We start from the raw sequence: 19781 nt of genomic DNA on the forward strand, positions 1-19781 counted from the left end.
ACATATCGATTTACAGTTGCGACGCAATTCGGAAAAATCCATTTGTGGGAAAACTCCACAGTAGCAAGAGCGTCAAGAAGGTACAAGTACTTAATACGCGGTATATAATTAATATCTTCCTATTATCACTCGTCTACATTGAATAAAACTGTTTTGTCAGAAAACAATTTACCAGAACCTAATAAGAAAATTCAGAATGAAGGGGAAGCTTAATTGAGAGAAGTGACCAGTTCAAAAGAGCATGGTGAAGCGAAATGTTTAGAGACGACAAAAATTACCTCACAAAAGGTTCTGCGCGTGATTCAAAGTAGTAGGGACGAAAGATCGGCAAGGCAAGTAAGATTACTTTACGCTGTATAAACTACGAAAAGTAGTATAGTAGTGCCAGTTCTAAGCCACTTTTGGCGAGAAATTTTCAATTTTCGTGAATTTTCGGGTAGGCGCGTGAAAATTTTGAATCTTCGGATGTGTTCGGGCATGTTCGTGTGTGTTCGGGTGTGTTCGGGTATATTTGGGTGTGTTCGGGTGCAATCGGCTATGTTGAAGAAAATACTATTGATGCTATATCTATTAAGCACCTCTCAACCAACTAGTTTCTCCATACTTATCCTACTAAATCTATTGCCAGTACTTTAACAGTAGTTTAACAGTCGTAAATTCTGACATATCACAATACTCTTCTGGGCGCGGAGTGCTTTTTTAGGTCATCCTCAGAGTAAATAAGAAATTGAATTTATTGTTGTTAAGTCGAAAAAAACGTCGAAATTTACTTGCATCTTGTAATAATGTCCCCAAACTAACATGTTTCTGAAACCCTCTCATCGACGGGTACAGACAATATCATGAGGGCTGCTTCGTAAATTGTAATTGTAAATTGCGGTTGAGTTAGGTGACCCTGGTTGGTGAGAACATAAATGGCCTCTAAAATTGCCTAAAGCAGTAATGGCAGTCGATGGTGGTCTTCATCCCCTGGTTACCAGCAGTGTCATAAACGAATACGTAGCCTTTAATATCTATAAAGAAAAATAGATGTACTTGGTACAAGTGAGTAAAGTATATTAGCGAGTGGCTGAGAGAAATTTTTGAAATACTTGAATGCTACGTACAGGGTGGTCTATTTAAGATGCTCCTCTATCTTTATCTCAATTGGTACGACACTGAGATAAAAAAAGTTAAATACAAAAGTGTTTGCTATGCTATGAATATTTTGTAAAATTCTAATTATTCGCTTGACTTTGACAATTTTTTGTAATTATGTAGTATACAAAATTTCGAATACTTTTTGGGAAAAATAAACTTCACCGTTTTTTGCGAAACAACAGGTCTTTGGAAAATGTATTTTTTTACACTTGAAAACTAAAATTGGGAACTTTTATTATGGATCCATGGAAGTGGTTCATGGAATGCTTTGACCTATCTGCTGCGAAAATACATTATATTATACAGGGTGGTCACGAAATATCACAAGAAAAATGTTTTTTTTAATTTAAAAAAATGTTTTTTTTAATGGAACGCCCTGTATTTAACACTTTTATTGCGTTTAGGTTTTAATTCAGTATCATTTCATACATATTGCTTTTATAACAAAGATTAGTATATAATATGTTATTCTAAGTTTTTTTAACATTAATGACTTATTACTAATTACAATACGTTTTCTAACCCCGGTAAACATGTTTTATGACTTCAATTTAAGCAATAGTATTCTCATTCTAACGTCTTGAACACTATTACATCTATTTTTATACATCTCGTTTTTATATATCGTCCGGCAGATTATCAATTAATCGAAATACATGACTTCGATACTATCAACTTTTATAATAAAAGCTATATTAAATGGTGGAAAGGTTTGATATTAGAAAAAACATTTTTTGAAGGTCATTTGTGGCCCCCCTGTAAAATATATTTTCACCATAGATTAAAGCATTAAATTATGAATCGTTTCCATGGATCCATAATAAAAGTTCCTAATTTTAGTTCTCAATTGCAAAAAATTATATTTTCCAAGGAACTGTTGTTGGGCAAAAAATGGAAAACTTCGTTTTTTCCAAAAAGGATTCGAAACATCGTATACCATATTATCACAAAAAATTCTCAAAATCAAGCGAAAAATATTCATAGCATTCCATTTAAAGAAAATAAAGTTGATTACTGGCCTTGCAAAATGGAACATCCTGTATACATAAAAATATTAAAACAAAAATGTATACTTGGAGTCAAACACTTTTGGTATTTAACTTTTTTTCCTCAGTGTTGTACTTATTGAGATTAGGTATAGGAGCATCTTTAATTGACCACCCTGTACACTCGATTGATACCGCTAGGGTGGATTTCAAAAATACACTGTTCGGAAGAGTTACTCAGGCGTATTAATATTCGTGCATCTCAAAAGATTAGAATAACTATCAGCGAATATGTATATGTATATCTTAGGGAATTTAATATGTATTAGTGATTTTTCATTGTTGGCCATTCAATATCAACTTATGCCTTAAACTTACTTGCTAATGATTTTATTTTTTATAAAAATAACCTACTAAAGAGCCATCAAATGATAATCGATCCGATTTCAAGGCCTATTTTTCTTTCGTTGGCAACTGGTGACTAGGGCGCGCAACAAAAAATCTCTCGATGGTGCATTTAGCTACTCACGGAAATAAAGCTGTTCAAAGACACGGCCTGAAAGTTCCCGATGGTCAACTGTAGCGGCTGCTGACTCCTCTGGATGCAGAAAATGATGTTCCTTCGAAACTTCAACGGATAGCCGAGCCATCCACTTTGGAACCACGCCGTCGCGATGTCTGAGCTCTAATTTGTAAATATGAATGAGAAGAAAGAGATCGAATTTCGCTTATAAAACCTGAATCATCAGTTCGTGGGCATTGCTGTAGTAAATGTACAGCCTTCCGATTAACGTCAAAGTAAATTCGCCGAGGAGGATGCACTGTATCAAACTGAAGTTGCTCTGAGCAAAAGGGATCGTTATTTTTTATACCGAGTCAGCTAATGTGAACTTACGACGAGCTGAAACATGATGGCCGCCAGCTGAATCGAGCTTTGCAGAAAGTCCAGCAACATTATACTCTTAATGGACGCATTAAGTTCTAGTACGTACCTATAAGATTTTAGCATAATATTATTTCAAATTAAATAAATTAGGATCACCCTTTTGTCGATTCAAACTCAACAAAAATTCTGATAAACAAAAAACTACAACAGTTCAGTGAAAACTTGTCGTTTAATTGTTTACCTTTTATATAAAATATTTTGGTAAGTTTTGCATAAAGTTCATGTTCTCTACATTGGATTTAAGTATTTGATGTGTAGTTTTTTTTTATAGAGCCAATAAATATAAAATAGAAGTTTGAAAGTTGTTTTAAAAATAATTTTATGTGATTTTAGGTTACAAAATGCCACGGACTTGTAAAAATTCCTCAGATTGTTTTTGCTACATTTGTGGGGAATATATACTAAAAACACAGCGACATGTCATGACCGATCTGGTTAAAACAGCTTATAAACTATATTTTGGATTTTCTATCGATGAACGAGATAAAAGTCGGTTGCCAAAAGTATGCTACAATAGCTGCTCAAGAACGTTGAGAGGTTGGCTTGAAGAAAGTCACAAATCCATGCCGTTTTCAATGCCAATGATTTGGAGTGAGCCTCAAAATCATGAGAATGATAGTTATTTCTGCATGACATCTACACGAGGATTCTCGAAAAAAAATTGATATAGGATTGTTTATCCGAACGTCCTATCTGCAAAGAGACCAATTCCTCGTGATAAAGACACTCCACCTCCAGTCCCACCAGTTAATGAGGAGGCTGAAAATAAAAATATTCCAGGTCTACAATCTCAATCGAGTTTTCTTTCTCGTAGTACACCTTCATCTTCATACACTTTATCTGGATCTTCATGTCCATCTACAGAACCTCATTTACTTGAACAAGGCGACTTAAATGATCTTGTTAGACACTTGGGACTTCCAAAATCTAAGGCACAGTTACTCGGATCAAGGTTAAAACAGTGGAATCTATTGGCTAAAAGTACCAGAGTTTCACATTTTCGTACGGGGCAAGAAAGTTTTACAAGGTACTTCTCCAAAGAAGATGATTTGGTATATTGTAATGATGCTGCAGGGCTTCTTAAAGAACTAAGTTTTCCAGAAGAATCTAATGAATGGAGACTTTTTATTGATGCTTCAAAAATAAGCTTGAAAGACGTTCATAATGGTAATAAATACCCATCTGTCCCCATTGCACAAGCTACAAGCATGAAAGAAAATTATGCAAGCCTTGAGGTATTACTTGAGAAAATGAAATATTCTCAATACCTATGGAATATTTGTGCTGATTTAAAAGTTGTCGCTATACTGACGGGACTACAAGGAGGATACACAAAATTTTGCTGTTTTCTTTGTGAGCGGGATAGCCGCGCAAGAGACAAACATTACAAAGTAAAAACTTGGCCATCAAGAAAAAGTTTGACTCCTGGACTTAAGTTGGGACTTATAAAAAACTTTGTGAAAGCTATGAATAAAGAAGGTGCAGGTTTTCAATACTTAAAAACAAAATTTCCTCGAATCAGTGACGCGAAATTGAAGGAAGGAATTTTTGTAGGTCCGCAGAAGCGTGAGCTCATGAAGGATGAGGTTTTTGATTCGAAGTTGAGCAAAGCAGAAAAAAAGAGCTTGGGTAGCGTTTGTGGAGGTGTGTCATATCAACAAATCATTCGGGAGCTACTTTCTGCTTATAAAGCTTTAGGATGCAATATATCACTCAAGATCCATTTTTTAGACTCGCATTTAGATTTCTTTCCTGAAAATCTTGGAGCTGTATCAGATGAGCATGGTGAAAGGTTACGTCAGGATATAATGCAAATTGAAAAACGCAAGAATGGGAAATGGTCAGCAGCAATGCTTGCCGATTTCTGTTGGTCAATTCACCGAGAAACTCTAATGGAATCTATGAAGAGGAAGAAAACTACTAAATAATTTGAATTCTATCACTCCATAATGAAAGAACTGACGATATTTATTAGTTTTGTTGATATAATTTAGGATTTTTTAATATAATTTATAATAATTTATACTTTAATAATATTGTTTTTTGATTAAATAAATATTAAATTAAAAACCTACGTGTGGCATTTATTTGTATATCAGATTCCGTGTTTAGAGCATAAAATAAGATGAACTCATGCATGAAAACAAGGAGAGAAAAAACATTTTTTTTTGCAGACCAGTGATATCAACAATCCATATATTTTTGAAATTAGGAGAAAATCTTTCGTCATAACAGAAAATATATAGGGTGTTTAAGAAAGGAAGCATGTCACTGTTTCCCAACCTGCCGATTAGCGTGTGTTTTCTTTTAGAAATTTAACGATAATAGTGCAAAAATTGTAGAACTTTTGAACTGGGTACGCAAATATAAAACATAAACCTGTACGTGTTAATCCAACAATATTCCTGTACTCTGCTTTTCAAATACTGTCGTCATCGACCTCAAAAGCAAGCGCTAGGCCGCTGATTACCTTATAATCTCTTGATGCAGCGCTATGCATTTGATCTGAACATCATTCATCGCCCGATCTATATCGTCCACAGAATCAGCGATGCCTTTTATCGAATGTTTGAGGACGTCGATTTGACATAGGGCGAAAACGATTAAACTGAAACCGAACCACCACGTGAACGTTGCAGAGAAATTATAATGTCTGCGACACTCGTCATACCTAAACATAATCGTGTCAGCCAAAATGAAGTATATGGTAAACAGAAAACAGTTGCAGGAAACCCAAGCGAACGCCTGCGTGTACTCTGTTTCATCGAACGGCGTCCACGTTGATATTGGCAGCTGTTTGATCAGGATGGTCGAGTTATTCCGTACCACAATTTTACCAGCTGAAAAGGCATTTGTAGGCGTGTATAGGATTGCAACTTTTTTATTTAAAAGCGTCTCTTTTCATGCACAAAGGTTTTTTGGTCTACCGTTGTGTATACTTAATTTGTCCAATTCACATTTTTTGTAAATAATGGAGACGAAAAAGTTTTTGTAAAAGTTTAGTAAAATATAGTAGGGTACGATATATCATTGCAAAGAGAAAAAAATTGGAATCTGTTTTTCGAAAAAAACTGATCAACAAAAGACAGTTGTTATGATGATAAATTTTAAAAAATACCGAATAACTAAACACAAATCAACAAAATGTAAAGTTTTCTTGGAACTTGTATATAAAAACTAATAAATATATTGTTAAGGGTTGAATAACATTTTTCGGTAACTTTATAATTTTTTTCCCTTAAGTTAACTTTTTATTTTCGCGCTGTGTATACAACACCCCCACCATACCCAACCTTGGTTAAGCCGCGTGAGCGTCCCCCTTCCCCCAACCCTTTACATATATCATAACTGAATATATGGACCTTAGGAAAAATGTGAAAAAGAAATGTTTTAAAGTGTCATGTCAATTTTCGAAAAATTCAGCCATAGCGGACAAGATTGGCTATCAGAATGTATACTTCTAAAAACAATTTTTGCACAAAATGAACAAATATACATTTATAATATTGAAATGATTACAATTACAATATGTAAACGACCTTTGACAGACATTCTATGTAGGAATCATTGGCGTGCATAAACTTTTTGGCCTACTGTTGTACATACGAAAAAAGGTCATGCAAAACCAGATAATTTCGAGAAAAAAACATGAAAAATTTTTGGATAGACTCTCATATTGATAGAAAAAAACTTCTTCGATTCACATTTTTTGTAAATAATGGTTATGACAACATTTGAATAAAAGAGCTTTTTTTTATTTTATTTACAGTTAATAAAAAAAATGCGATCGCGATATATCATTGCAATTTTGCATTTGCATTGCATTTTACATTTTTAATATCATATTTATTCTTAACTCTGCAATGTAACTCTCAAAATTTTGGAATTTCAAAAAATTCAAATAAAATAAAGAAATGTATATCTTTAATAGTTCTCAAGATACTTTGCTATAGGAAACAACAGATTATGAATTCACTATGAAGGATGGGCCAATTTCGCATATACATCGAAAAATGAGTAGATTGTTCCCAGACTCGATTTTCGAGTTTAAATTCGAAACTCTCATCTTGATACGTCAACTTTTTTGAGGAGTTCGCATAACTTTGTTATTCCCAAATTCCAAATTTATTGAAGAGATACAACTTTTTTTTTTTACTTGATGTGCCATTTCGTTATATTTTTATAAAATTCCCTTTAAAATGACGGACCACGAGTTTAAATATTTACTAAAATTGCTATCGTAAACACTGACAGTGACACTGATAGCAGGGTAAATCCAAATTAATTTTTTAATGTTAAGTTTAAAACACCCTGTAGAAAAAGTACGTCAAAGAACCTTATTCGCACATTTCTAACAGTTCGTTTTTGAAGTGATGGGGCTATCTTGTTTCTTTTACTCTGAAGGCCAGGGTCTGGAAGGAAAAAACCAACCACCTTAGCTAACCGCCATTTCAAATTACTAAAATCCTGAAGAGGTCGACCAGCTACTAGCAGTAGGTACGTACAAACCTAATATTTGCCCTAATTGCCCCAGATATATTGGAGAAGAGTTTATTCTCATGCATGAGATGATGAGTTTTTGGATGAAGTTGAAATTCGTAGGTTAGAATGACCACCATGTAGCCCAAATCTCAATCCAATTCACTGCCCCAGCCGGATTAAAACTTTACCGCAGCACAGGTATCTTTTTAAAAATATTTCAAAAAATTAGGTGAGTTTAGTAGTTAAGTTTTGAAAATCTTAATTTCCAAGGCAACTTAGAACTTACCTCGTAGGAGAGGCGCAGCAACGTAGAAAAAAAATACCAAAGTAAACCCACTCAAGAAGGCTACATTCGTTCTTCTGATCAAACGCACGTTTCGGTCGTATATCGAGTGAAGTCTTGTATCATTACTCGCGTACACTTTCCGTTCGAACTCCAAAATGTCCGTCAAGAATTTCTGACATTTGTGCCCTTAAATCACGAACATGTTCCACATCAATGCTCCCTGCGACTATCGCGCATATACTTCGACCAAAAATATAGTGCTTTTACAAGCGACCCCGTGATTAACTTTGTATACTGTTTATTACTCCAAAACCGCAGGCCCTTATAAAACACCCTACCCTTACCCGTAACCATTCCAGGAACGTCCTAGAAATTTATCTGCCTACGATAACAAGCGGGATATAAGTACGTTTTCAATCTTTTTCGCCGAGCAATTCTTGAAACATATACACGAAAAATTTGTTCCAAGTAACAATTTGTTAAGTTCTATTTCTTTACATTTCTACATAGTATCATTATTAATATATAAAATATTAAATATAATAATAATAAAGTATCAGTCACTTAAAAAATCGTCACTATCACTATCAATGATCAACTCCGTCACTAATCGTTCTCTAAATTTTCGGGTTAAATATACAATGATACGGGGATAAATTCAAGATTTAATGTCCGTTCTGTCGTGCTATGGAATCGATTTTTATTAAAATGTTTTATTTTTAATAATTCCAGAAGTTGTTTTTTCGTGTAGCTCTCTTCAAAATATAAATCATTTGCGTACAGAAATTCTTTAATTTCTTCTTTATTTGAAGAAGTATTTGGAATTTTCCGAATTCGGGCTAAATAATTTCCAACACAATAACAGTATTTGGCGATAGTTTTGGCAACAGCTTATTTTCAAACTAGTCCTGAAATATATCTCCGGTCATGTCTTCATCGTAATCCACACTTGAATCTTTGACGTTTTTTGCAGACAAAAATAAGGCATCTTCCACCCAACCATTTTTGAATCCCGCACGGAGAATTATTATCTATCTATCTAGTACACATATGTTACTGTTATCACACCATCCTTTTTTTACTCTGTCGTGTTAGTCGAACCACGTTTAGTCTAAATACACTAGTGTCCTATTTTGCTCTCGAAATTTTTCAATTGCATCTAAATAATAATTCGAAATTTTTGAAATTTCATTAGCGCCTGACGTTTACCAATTGTTTGCAACTGAAAAAACATTTTCTTTAAGTATGTCAGTACTTTTTTGTGCAGTTCTTCTAGGGTTAAAACACTATTCATTTGTAAAATTGTAAACATTCAAAACAATTTGTTTAGCATCCGAAGACAAATTCTGCGTAGTTTTCCATGTCTTCTCCTCTGCTCTGCTCTGCTTTATTCGGCGGCCTCCACATTTTAAGGTGTCAAAAACCAGGAACCTTCAAAAAAATGTTATATTGTAAGATTCTAATAAATATTTATCTATATTCTTATGACAAGAAGAAGAACTATGTAGAAGAAACAAAAATACAGGAAGAAAAATGCTGTTAATAGACACGCAAGGTCTGTTCATAGATATAGGAAAGTGACCAATTGCTTTTGAATAGGATTATCCAAGGGTGGTCATTAACATAACATCAAGATATAATACAGCGTTAAATTTACCAGTTATAAGAGGAACAAAACTCGCCTACATTAGATATTTATATTAGGAGGCTTGAAAAAGGTGAAACCGGTGTTAAATGTGGCAAAACTACCTTATGCAAGTATATTCAACCCATGGGTTTTAGATTTAACAAAATTGACAAAAGGCAAGTTTTAATGGAATCTATTAGAATTCGGAAATAACGACTGGAATATCTAGAAAAAAATAGGATTTTCCGCGAACAACAAAGGACAATTATTTACTTGGATAAAACCTGGTTCGACACTTATGATAAACCGGAAAAGGGTTGGTTGACTCAACTGATAAGTGTTAAACAAACGCGCCATCAAAAAGAGGTAAAAGAATAACTATTTTACATGCTGGCTATAAAGATGATTGAATTCCAAATCGACTTTCTCTGTCTGCGAAAAATATTAAAGATTCTTCTCTGGATTACGCTGAAGACACCACCGCTGATTTATTTGAAAGTTGGTTTAAAAACAAACTAGTTCCAAACATTCCTGCAAGTAGACAGTAGAATAAAATCCCTTCCTCATGTGACACAAAAGCAACAATCCAAAACTACATGTATAATAACGACATTCATTTTCACGAAGATTATACCAAAAAGCAATTAATTGAGGTCCTACAAAGCTTGAACCTACAAAAGGAATACGTTTGTGATAATTATGGCAAAAGTCTAGGGCAAACAGTTTTAAGGCTTCCACCGTACCGCTGTATATTTAATCCCATTGAACATGTTTGGCACCCACTGTTGGGCAAATTCTGTTAAACATATAGAAAAAGCAAAACAATCGTATATCCATATTGCAAATGATATAGAACAAATAATAATTAGAACAGATGATGATAGCGATAGTGATACTGATATATTATGTGAATAATTTTAAGTAATTTAAGCAGGTAATAAAAATAATTTGTAATTTTATTTTAGATTTAAACATAAGTATATACATAAATAAATAAATATTGTTTAGTATCTTTCCTAACAAAACCCCAAATAATTAAATTCTAAGCAAAGTACGGACCTGTTCGGCCATATTTCATTCTTACAGCTTGCCCGGGTCTTTCCTTAATTCGTATCAATTAGTCAATTTCGTATATCTATGAACAGACGTTACACCAGACAAAAATGATTATTTTCAAACTTACCTGTAAAATAAATAGAGTACAGGTACTTACCCTTACCTTTTGCACTATCCGGTGAAAACAGCCTCGTAGGGTCAAAACTCGAGAATCAGGTACATAAATACGTACTTACCGGAAGGATCACAGTCAAATACATCCGTAATATATACAAACATATTGCAATTTAGATTAAAATCTTAAAACCGATAATCAAATTAAAAGGGTCCATTTAATGCAGAATAAACATCTGTTGGGATGGGTTTTACCACGGTCTGCGGTTAAGGTACTGTAAAATACTTAAAACGTCAAAACAACAAATGCACTATATTTTTGGTCGTATTATACCTTGTATGAAAGCGCACTTCGTGAGGGTCATCAAATATATTGAAGTGATGAAGTAATTTCTGATGATCTCGTCGAAATCCAGGCTGGGTTCGGTGAGCAATTTAGTCAGCATGAGCCACTGGGTCAAGTGATACGCAACCAGGTAGTAAAACACGATCCAAAAGGCGATTTTATACGCCCAACGTTGAAGGCTTTGCTCCTGTCTCCAAATTCCGGACACGAGTCCGGTATAGAACGCGGACCGTAACGTGAAAAATAGAAACTTGTTTTCACCCAGCTTCTAAAATTGAAAAGTTAGATTCCAGAGTGATTACACATCTATTAGCGGATGTTTAAAGTCATAGGCGTAGGTATAGGCTAGCACAGGGGAAAAACGATACGTCAAAAAATATCAATTACAAGAAAAACCGATTTTAAAATTTGGAACTTCCACGATTCTTTAACTTGAACATGAAATGGTTGAAATATGTATATTTTATATATTAAATGCACTGTTGTATTTCAAAGTACGTTTTGATAAAAACTTTTAGGATACATCGCAAAAATAAAGAATGCTATTATGCTATCATGGTTAACGAAATTCTATGGATTCATTATCATTATTTAAATACTATTTTTATTTTATTGACGTATAATTATTAAACAGTACAAATAAATATTTAATAAGTGTTAGCGAAATAAATAATAATCATTCTTATTAAATTAAAATGATTGTATTCTTAATGGCTTTTGTCCTTTCGAAAACATCAACTATAATCAATAATCAATTTCTTGAACAAGGTTAGCTTCAATAGACAGTAGGGCCAAAGCATCAACGTGGAAAAAGATCTTTCTGCTGAACAGTTGGAAGCGGGAATACTCAAAAAAATACGTGGTGCAATGTCTACATTCGGACAAACATCTCGAAGATTCCGAGAATGTACCACTTTGCACAGTCTTTGTGCAGAACGTACACCGTGTGAAAAATAACACGACCCATTGATCCGGAAACCCATAGAAGATATGAAAAAATTTTTCTTACAAAAGTTTCTGGGATTCTTGAACTTTGTTATTTTAAATGGAACACCAGGCAGAACACACACACACACACTAGGCAGAAATTAAGGTTGTGTGTTTTTTTATTCATATTTTGATTACCCCATATAAAAGTGATCCAGGTATGGCAACGAAAATTTTACCACAGACTAAGAAGATGATACAGGGTGTCCCTAATAGCAAATTCAATTAAAAATATTTTAAGATGTTTAAATTTAACACCCTATATTTTTATTCAGATATCAATTCTAGGATAAAAAAATAAGGTAAGTTTATAATTTATCTTAGATATATTTAAATTTTTCTGACTTTTTAACACATTCAAGGTTTAAGATAACACCCGTATAAATTCTTGTTAAATTTCAAGCTGGCTACATTAGGTCACTTGTTGGCAATATTAGGTATTTTTCAAATAGAAAAGACATGGTCCAAGGATTAGAAAAGTGTCTATATATACAGGGTGTTTCGTTTAAAATAACAAAGTTGATGTCGGAGGGGACACTTTTGGGACACCCTGTATCAACAAAATTATAACATTTTAAATCTTCAGGAAAGTGCAACAAACTTTTTTTACGAAACATTTCGTTCGTTCAACAAATATTATTTAAAAATGAATTTTCATGAAATAAATTACGAAAATATTCGAAACAACTCACAGCCATTTTATATTCCAAACTGGTATCTATTAGTCAGCAACAGATAAAACACAAGCATAGGTTTACAAACAAGAACCGCGTGATTTTCTGAGAAGTAGCAAATCACCACCACCGCCCAGGTACACAATTTATTGATAAATTATTCAGTGGTTTGACGAACGAGGCTATAATTTTCAAACGTACCCTTATCTTAGCTAATTGGTTTTAGGTGTAGGTACAAAACCGGATATTAACCTAATAATAAGTGAAGGTAATATTAAATTTATAATATCAATCATTAATATAAGTGAAAATATTTTCACTATAGTCCAAGTCACGCTTAGAATATAGTTTGGGTAGCATAGGAAATACATTTAAAATGGAAGAAAGATACGTGTGAAGATACAAAGATTAGAATAACCTGTTAGCTTATAATAACTCGAAAAAGAAATTTTACTTATGTTATTTAAGTGCGGCTGTAAGTGGCGCTTCAAAGTGGTATTAGCGAAAAAACAATGTTTACCATTAACAAAGAAGCGTAACAGAACAACGAATTCAAAAATTCCACTCCAAGAAACAAGTCAAATTCGTGCGATGTACATCTGAAATACATTTTAAAATGCTCCAAATATACCGGTTGACACAAGAAAGTGGGAACACTGTATAACTTTTAAACGGCTTGAGATAGCTATTTGAAATTTGGAAAGGTTAATATAGGCTGAATGTCTAAATTTTTGACAATATGTAGTCAATGGAGGCACATCCGGTTTAAGAGGAAACGACAATAGCTTTCCGGTAAGAAGTGCTTGTAGCTTAGGTATACATACAATACAATACAAATACAGTTTTTAGCTGTATTCCCGTATTCCAAAAGCACATAAAATTTTACCAAAATAAAACACTTTCAACAAAAAATTGTAATCGTTGAATCTCCGAAGAAACCCTCCCTTGAATTTTATTTATTTATTTTTTTAATACTAATCTGTTTATTTCTTTCCACTGCAAGAGCTTATCGAGAGTTTCTTCTACAATTTTGGCACCTAAGTAATATTTTGTTTTTATAAAAATGTATTTACTTCTCCGTTTTTTTCCTTCCTGTGTGTTGGTTTTTTAACGGATTTTGAAAATGTTGGTACCAAAATGTTTGGAAAAAAAGCACCGGTTTTTAAAAAGTTTTTGTTCCAACTAGAGTGCTTTTGGAAAAAATAGGTTATCCTAAAATTTGATAGTTCATTACGTTCTATGCTATGACAACCAACGGAGAGTTTCATTTAAAATTTTTCCCATGATCAGGTGACCCGGTGAATAGTATTTTTGATGCTTACAACCTCTTAGACAGAATTTTCGAAAATTAAGTGAAAATTTTAAAAACAAAAAAAAGAGAAAAACCTACGTAAAATGATCACATAAATCCAAAAATGCAAAAAATATAGGTGGTGCCATTAAAAATTTCAAAGTTACTTTCGTTTCCGCTCAAACCGGAAGTGAACCATTGACTGCGTATTGTCAAAAAATTGAACATTCCAACCCTTCCAAATTTCAAATCGTTACCTCAAGCACCCTGTAGCGTCTAATTCGAATTTCGTTGCTTATATCTTACATGTTATCTTCTAATAACGCTAATATCAAATATGAGTGATCTAATACGTGAGAATTAGTATTTTTTTGAAAAAATTAAAATATTGGAAAAACTGTTAATTTTTGGGTATAATTTATCAATTGTATCATATTCATTCAAAACAAAATTCTAAAATAATTTTTAAAAAATGTGTTTTATTCGTCGCGCTCTTTTGAGTCTCCTTGTATATACAGTTTCAGCCTAATCGCTTCGTTATTATGAATTCGCTATAATGAGTTGCTTTCGCGGAAATGGAAAAACAATTTAAAGAATAGATGGATTCGAAACAAGGAGACTAATCTAAATATAAATCTTATTAAGAAATAGTTATTAGACAGGAAATACAAGAATGACATTCACCATCCGTTAAACGTCAACAATAAAAATAAGAAGTAATAAAAAACATACAGAATTACTGGATAAAATTAGTTTCAGAACAATTTTCAAAATATGTGTGTAAAATATTGAAAACGTCATAACTTGTAATCCTCATTGGTCAAAATTTTCGAATATTTTTTTAAAAATAGACACTTACCATTTCGGCAACCATAGCGTATGATTGGCAAATCGAGGATCTCCCGTTTGCTTAATGCGTCAAATAATATGGCGCCGGTCGAATTCCAAACGCCTATATAGACGCGCAGTTTGCATAAATAACTCATAAGATGGAGCAGATTTTCAACAGAAGCCACGAAATAACGTCTTTAATATTACATACGCGCTGCAATATTTATCCCTTCATTACGCCTCGTAGTTTACTTAATTCGGGAAAATTTGTTTATTAAAAAACAATTTATTCCTCCAATAAATTTGACTATCAACAGAACGAAAAAAAAAATATCTTTTCGACTATATTTAAGCGTAAAATTAACCACTATGATTTGAAAAGCTGTTTAATATCTTAACAAGGAAGCACAAAATATGCACAATCTTATTGTCGATCACAAGTAGACCTTTTAATAATAATATCAATCATCCAAATTTACAGGCTTCGTAATAAGGATGAGGCAGGATTTCCAGAGCTTTCCAGACTCATTAACAATGTAGATACGAAGCGGAGGAATATTATTGTTCTCTGTAACTTCTTGTATTATTTTAAAAAGCCATTCTTGACCTTTGTTTTTATTAAAGCGATGCCCAAAACCATTTTTTTCTGCTGATAAGCTAGCTGTTGCAGCCATTTGCATGTTAGGCCAAAAAATCTTGTTTCCATTAGTTTCAAATATTTGCAAGTGGTCTTCCTATTTCTAAAGGCAAAGTAGTCTTGACTCTTCCCAACAAAATTGCCCTCGCCATAGATAATTCACTTTACTTCTGACGTTCTGAAGATCTTTTATAATTGCCTGGCATTGTTTATATTTGTTATGTCATGTTGTCCATAAATCTGAATCATTATTCTAAATTAAAACAAAAAGGACATCAACATTAATAAATTCAAAATGTACATGACTACTTATACAAGCAGACCGCTAGTAAAAAATGTCAAACCTAATTTTAAACTAAAATTAAATTTCTTCTGAATAGGAGTTGAGATCTGGATAATCTGTAATTAACTTGGCGTTTTTGTTCTTCAAGCCCTATAGATGCTTTTTTTGTAACTCGAGGCAAAGACTTAGTTTTCATAAATTCCTAGGTTTAACCTCGATTGAAATGGCTTTGAGATGTTAGATATCGCACACGGAACATCTAAGTGGGAAAATGCTTGTCCTAGTAACAATTCAATTTGTAGCTAAATTGCTTTCTTATATTTCTTGTAATTCTTGTACATTAAAACATATTACCCAACCATCAGTCGTAGCTATTTAAGTGAACCAAAAAATGTAGAAAATTCTGTTTAATAAATTCACATGTAAATATTTGTGAAAGTCAATTTTACGGCAACGTAGCAAAACAGTCAGTTGCGCATGCGCAAAACGTCGATAGCTTTTATTCAAAAATATCATAGCCACCTGCGGCGCATCAATTTTTGCCGTAGTAATACCATTATATTATCTATAGTAGGTAGAAGGGTGCGGGAGCCGAATTAAATTTTTGCATTTAAATTTGTGATACGATACTAAATACTCGTCTTTTTACCCGTATGTATCAATTCGTATATATTTCCACGATATTAAATAATCGTCTTTTTACCCGTATGTGTCATTTCGTATATATTTCCCCTACAGGCTGGTCCTACCACCACCCACACACCTATACACACTCTATTATGCTTGTGAACATAAAAGTTGTAGTTTTCAGTCCGTTTTGAAAAGACCACAGACCACAGAATGAATCAACTCATTAAACATGTATAGACCACAGAATGAATCAACTCATTAAACATGCATAAAGAATAAAGAATGAAAAATACCGTTCTTGAGTAATAGATTGATTATATAGAAAATATTTACTATTTATAAACCTTCTGGATTCCTGCTGTGTCCGCTGTTAATAAATCTAACCTGCTGACATGTCGCCAATCGTCCTGTTGACTTGTTCAGAGCTTGACTGAAACTGGCTCGTATTTTACTCTGTACTTGCTTAGATACTCTTTGAGTGGGACACAGCATGAACATTGTCCCAGCTGACTGATTCCCATATTGGTGAAAGGTGAAAACTTGAGTCGCTGTTAAGATTGTTTGGGTGTTTATAGATTTCTATAGACTCTCGGATTTTTCATTCGTAGAAGAACTTATTACGTGCAAGAATTTTAGTTTTATCGAATAAAATTTTATGTCCGGTTTCATGAGTGTGTTCGGCAACAGCTGATGAGTTTATTTGTCTTAGTCGTAAGGGCTCTTTCGTGTTCTTTGAGTCTAGTTGAGATTTTTAGTCCGGTCTCTCCAATGTATCCTTTGCCGCATATGCATGGAATGCTGTAAACTTATAACATATCAAATGCAATTTTGTCTTTGACGGATCGAAGATGTTTTTTAAACAAGTGGTAAACCTGTTTTGGTTAGTTTTTGACGTTATACTTCTTTAGAACTTTTGATATGTGGTCAGTGATGTTTTCAATGTAAGAAAGGACCACAGTGGCAAGTTGCTATCGGAAAGTTGTGGTGAAGTGTATTTTTTGATCGAACGCTTAATATCTTTAATGTGGAAATTTTTAGAGAGAAGAGCAGAGGTAACATGTTATAATTCTGGGTTCAGTGACTCGGGCTGAGATAGTTTTACGGCTCTGTAAACAAGTGAGTTGATACCCGACGATTTTTGGGCAGGATGGTGATGTGACCATGCATTAAGGTATCGGTCTGTGTACGTAGGTTTTCAGTAAACACAATGTTGTTCCCGGGGAGCGACTGCCCGCACCATCGCAAATTTTCGTAGCGCTATTGCTGTGTTTCAAATTGTTAGTTTGACAGTACAATAAATAAGTGATGACTAGAAGTTTTATTAATAATAATTGATAAGGCCTTTTCTCTTTTTTCACTATTACGACGTACCACCCAACTTTTAATATTAGTAAATACTTACTTAATACTACATTAGGTTGTAACAAAAATATCCAAATATCTGCAGGATGTTGTTACCTCCAAAAACATTCTTAGACAGATGTTAAGGAATTAGAAAAGTTAATACCGGACTGCGTAATCTATAACAAACTCCAGAAAAAAATTAAACCGAATTTTTGGGTTTTTCTAATTCTGTGTTTAAAGTTACAGTTTAGCTTGAGGATTTTCGGAGAAAACTTGAATTGCATCCCGTTGCGGTGGAAATAATTACCAGGACAGCGACTGCCCGCACCATCGCAAATTTTATGTACTTATATCTCTCTTCCTGGCGAGTGTACTGTGTAAATGTTTGCGTTAATAATAACTGGTAACGTGTTTCGAGTTTTCTTTTCACTGTTGACACGTCTTCCTTACTACTATTAGGTTGGAGTTAGAAAAGGGGATAACAAAGAAAAACCTACTTCTAAGAGTATTTATTTAATAAAATTCCGAAAAAAACCACCTTTTCATAGAAACAATAACATAATATGTGTAAACATAATAATAGAACATAGAATATAAAAATAAATGTATAAAAAAATCACAGATATACAAAATGCTATAAATTCATATTGGATGCCTCATCATTAAAATTCATCATTCATCGACCACTCCATAACCTATAACAAAGTTCAGAAGAAACTAATGCCGAATTTTCCGGACTCTATAATAGTGTTTTTAAAATGTTAGCCTAATTTGAGAATTTTCAGAGAAAACTTGAATTTTATGATTTAAGATGGAAATAATCACGGGATAGCACCGCGCGAACCAGTGCAAATTTTCCTTAGCGCTGTTGCCGTGTTTCGTCATTCATCGAGAACTTTATGGACTTATGTATTTTATTTTGGTGAGTGTACTGTGTAAATGTTACAGTACTATATTAGGTTCTACCAAAAATGATGATTGTTAATTCCAAAAATATTTTTGGCCGGTAAGGAGTTAGAAAGGGGGACAATAAAAAAAGTAAATACCTACTTCCAACAGCAATTATTTAACATAAAATTCACAAAAAAGCCATATTTTTTATAATTACAATAATATAATGTGTAAATCTAATAATATAACACATAAAACAAAGTATATAATATATGTATAAAAAGAGACAGATAGATTCTTAGTCACATAAAATCAATCGACCATTGCATAAGTCGACACCTTCCGCTGCAGAATTTATAGCAAACTAGTTGATGTCGACTTAACTCACTAAGAAGTAACTCTTTGGAAAATTTAAAAACATACGAAACGCTACACTATTATAATAGAAATTGCAGGAATAGGCTGACTTTCAACAGCTAAAATTAAGCAGTACTAAACCGCAAAAAACAAAAATTTTATTCTATCCGACACACCGTAAAATAAAGCAGGAATCATAATTCTGTTATAAATTTGGCAACGTCTCAGAATAGTTCACATGCGACTTCTTCAAAAGGTCTAAGTAACGTAAACTTGTGACATGATCTTCCCGGTATACATTTCACGCACGTCCACTTTATTAGGGTTGCGAAATTGACAGGTCAATTTTTTTGTGTCAATTAACTGAAATAATTTTTAAAATACCACGAAATCCTGTGTTTATTTTTTTATTAATCTTTTGCATTCTAGGTACCAAATGAAGTCAATATTTTTATTGGGAATCGCTAATTATGGTGTTCGGATATTCCTCGAAGAAGGTTGTATAATAATAAATTATTATAAAATACATATTATTATTAAATAATGATAGATGATACTCTACAGTTACAAGATGTTATTTAAAACATTGATTTGAATTGACCAGCTCCAACACAAAATCAATTTTTAATATTAGACAAAAAAAAAAAACTTCTGTCCACTGGATCAATAATATCCGTCCGAGATCATCTCATGGCGTTTTACCACATTGCCAAATATATGAGAAAATCAGTTCCTGTAATCTGCTAAAGCTGGGTTTATACTTTAACCTGTAGGGCATGGGACAACTTGTGCATAATTTATGCACGTTTATAATCGCTATCACCACTGTTGATATAGAATAAAATATTATAAAATATTTCGTATTGGCAATAC

At 33.2% G+C, this 19781-nt stretch overlaps 1 protein-coding gene across 2 annotated transcripts; it reads right to left on the bottom strand.

Annotated features, from left to right (window-relative positions):
* Positions 1 to 213: 213 nt before the first annotated feature.
* LOC132707340 (odorant receptor Or2-like) lies at positions 214 to 14837 on the bottom strand. 2 transcript variants are annotated; one of them, XM_060679153.1, is made up of 9 exons: positions 14795 to 14837; positions 10972 to 11251; positions 7841 to 8026; positions 5744 to 5912; positions 5543 to 5680; positions 3022 to 3118; positions 2864 to 2968; positions 2656 to 2811; positions 214 to 1013 (listed from the first exon to the last, which is right to left on the bottom strand). In XM_060679153.1, the coding sequence occupies exons 1-9, from the start codon at positions 14807 to 14809 to the stop codon at positions 963 to 965; spliced, it is 1197 nt and encodes a 398-aa protein (XP_060535136.1). In that variant the 5' UTR covers positions 14810 to 14837; the 3' UTR covers positions 214 to 962. The 2 variants fall into 2 exon arrangements, with proteins under 2 accessions (XP_060535136.1, XP_060535137.1); XM_060679154.1 differs by lacking the exon at positions 14795 to 14837 and adding an exon at positions 12663 to 12729.
* Positions 14838 to 19781: the final 4944 nt, after the last annotated feature.

This window comes from Cylas formicarius, unplaced genomic scaffold (genome assembly GCF_029955315.1).
Source record: "Cylas formicarius isolate icCylForm1 unplaced genomic scaffold, icCylForm1.1 PGA_scaffold_9__14_contigs__length_23061073, whole genome shotgun sequence".
In the NCBI taxonomy this organism is placed as follows: Eukaryota; Metazoa; Arthropoda; class Insecta; order Coleoptera; family Brentidae; genus Cylas; species Cylas formicarius.

Bases quoted from the DNA above. Each gene is read 5' to 3' on its own strand.
- LOC132707340 (XM_060679153.1), bottom strand. The intron at 2,812-2,863 runs GTTTTATAAGCG...TTTACAAATTAG, and splicing joins CCCACGAACTGATGATTCAG to AGCTCAGACATCGCGACGGC. The intron at 1,014-2,655 runs GTGAGTAGCTAA...TTTTCTTTATAG, and splicing joins CTTTGAACAGCTTTATTTCC to ATATTAAAGGCTACGTATTC.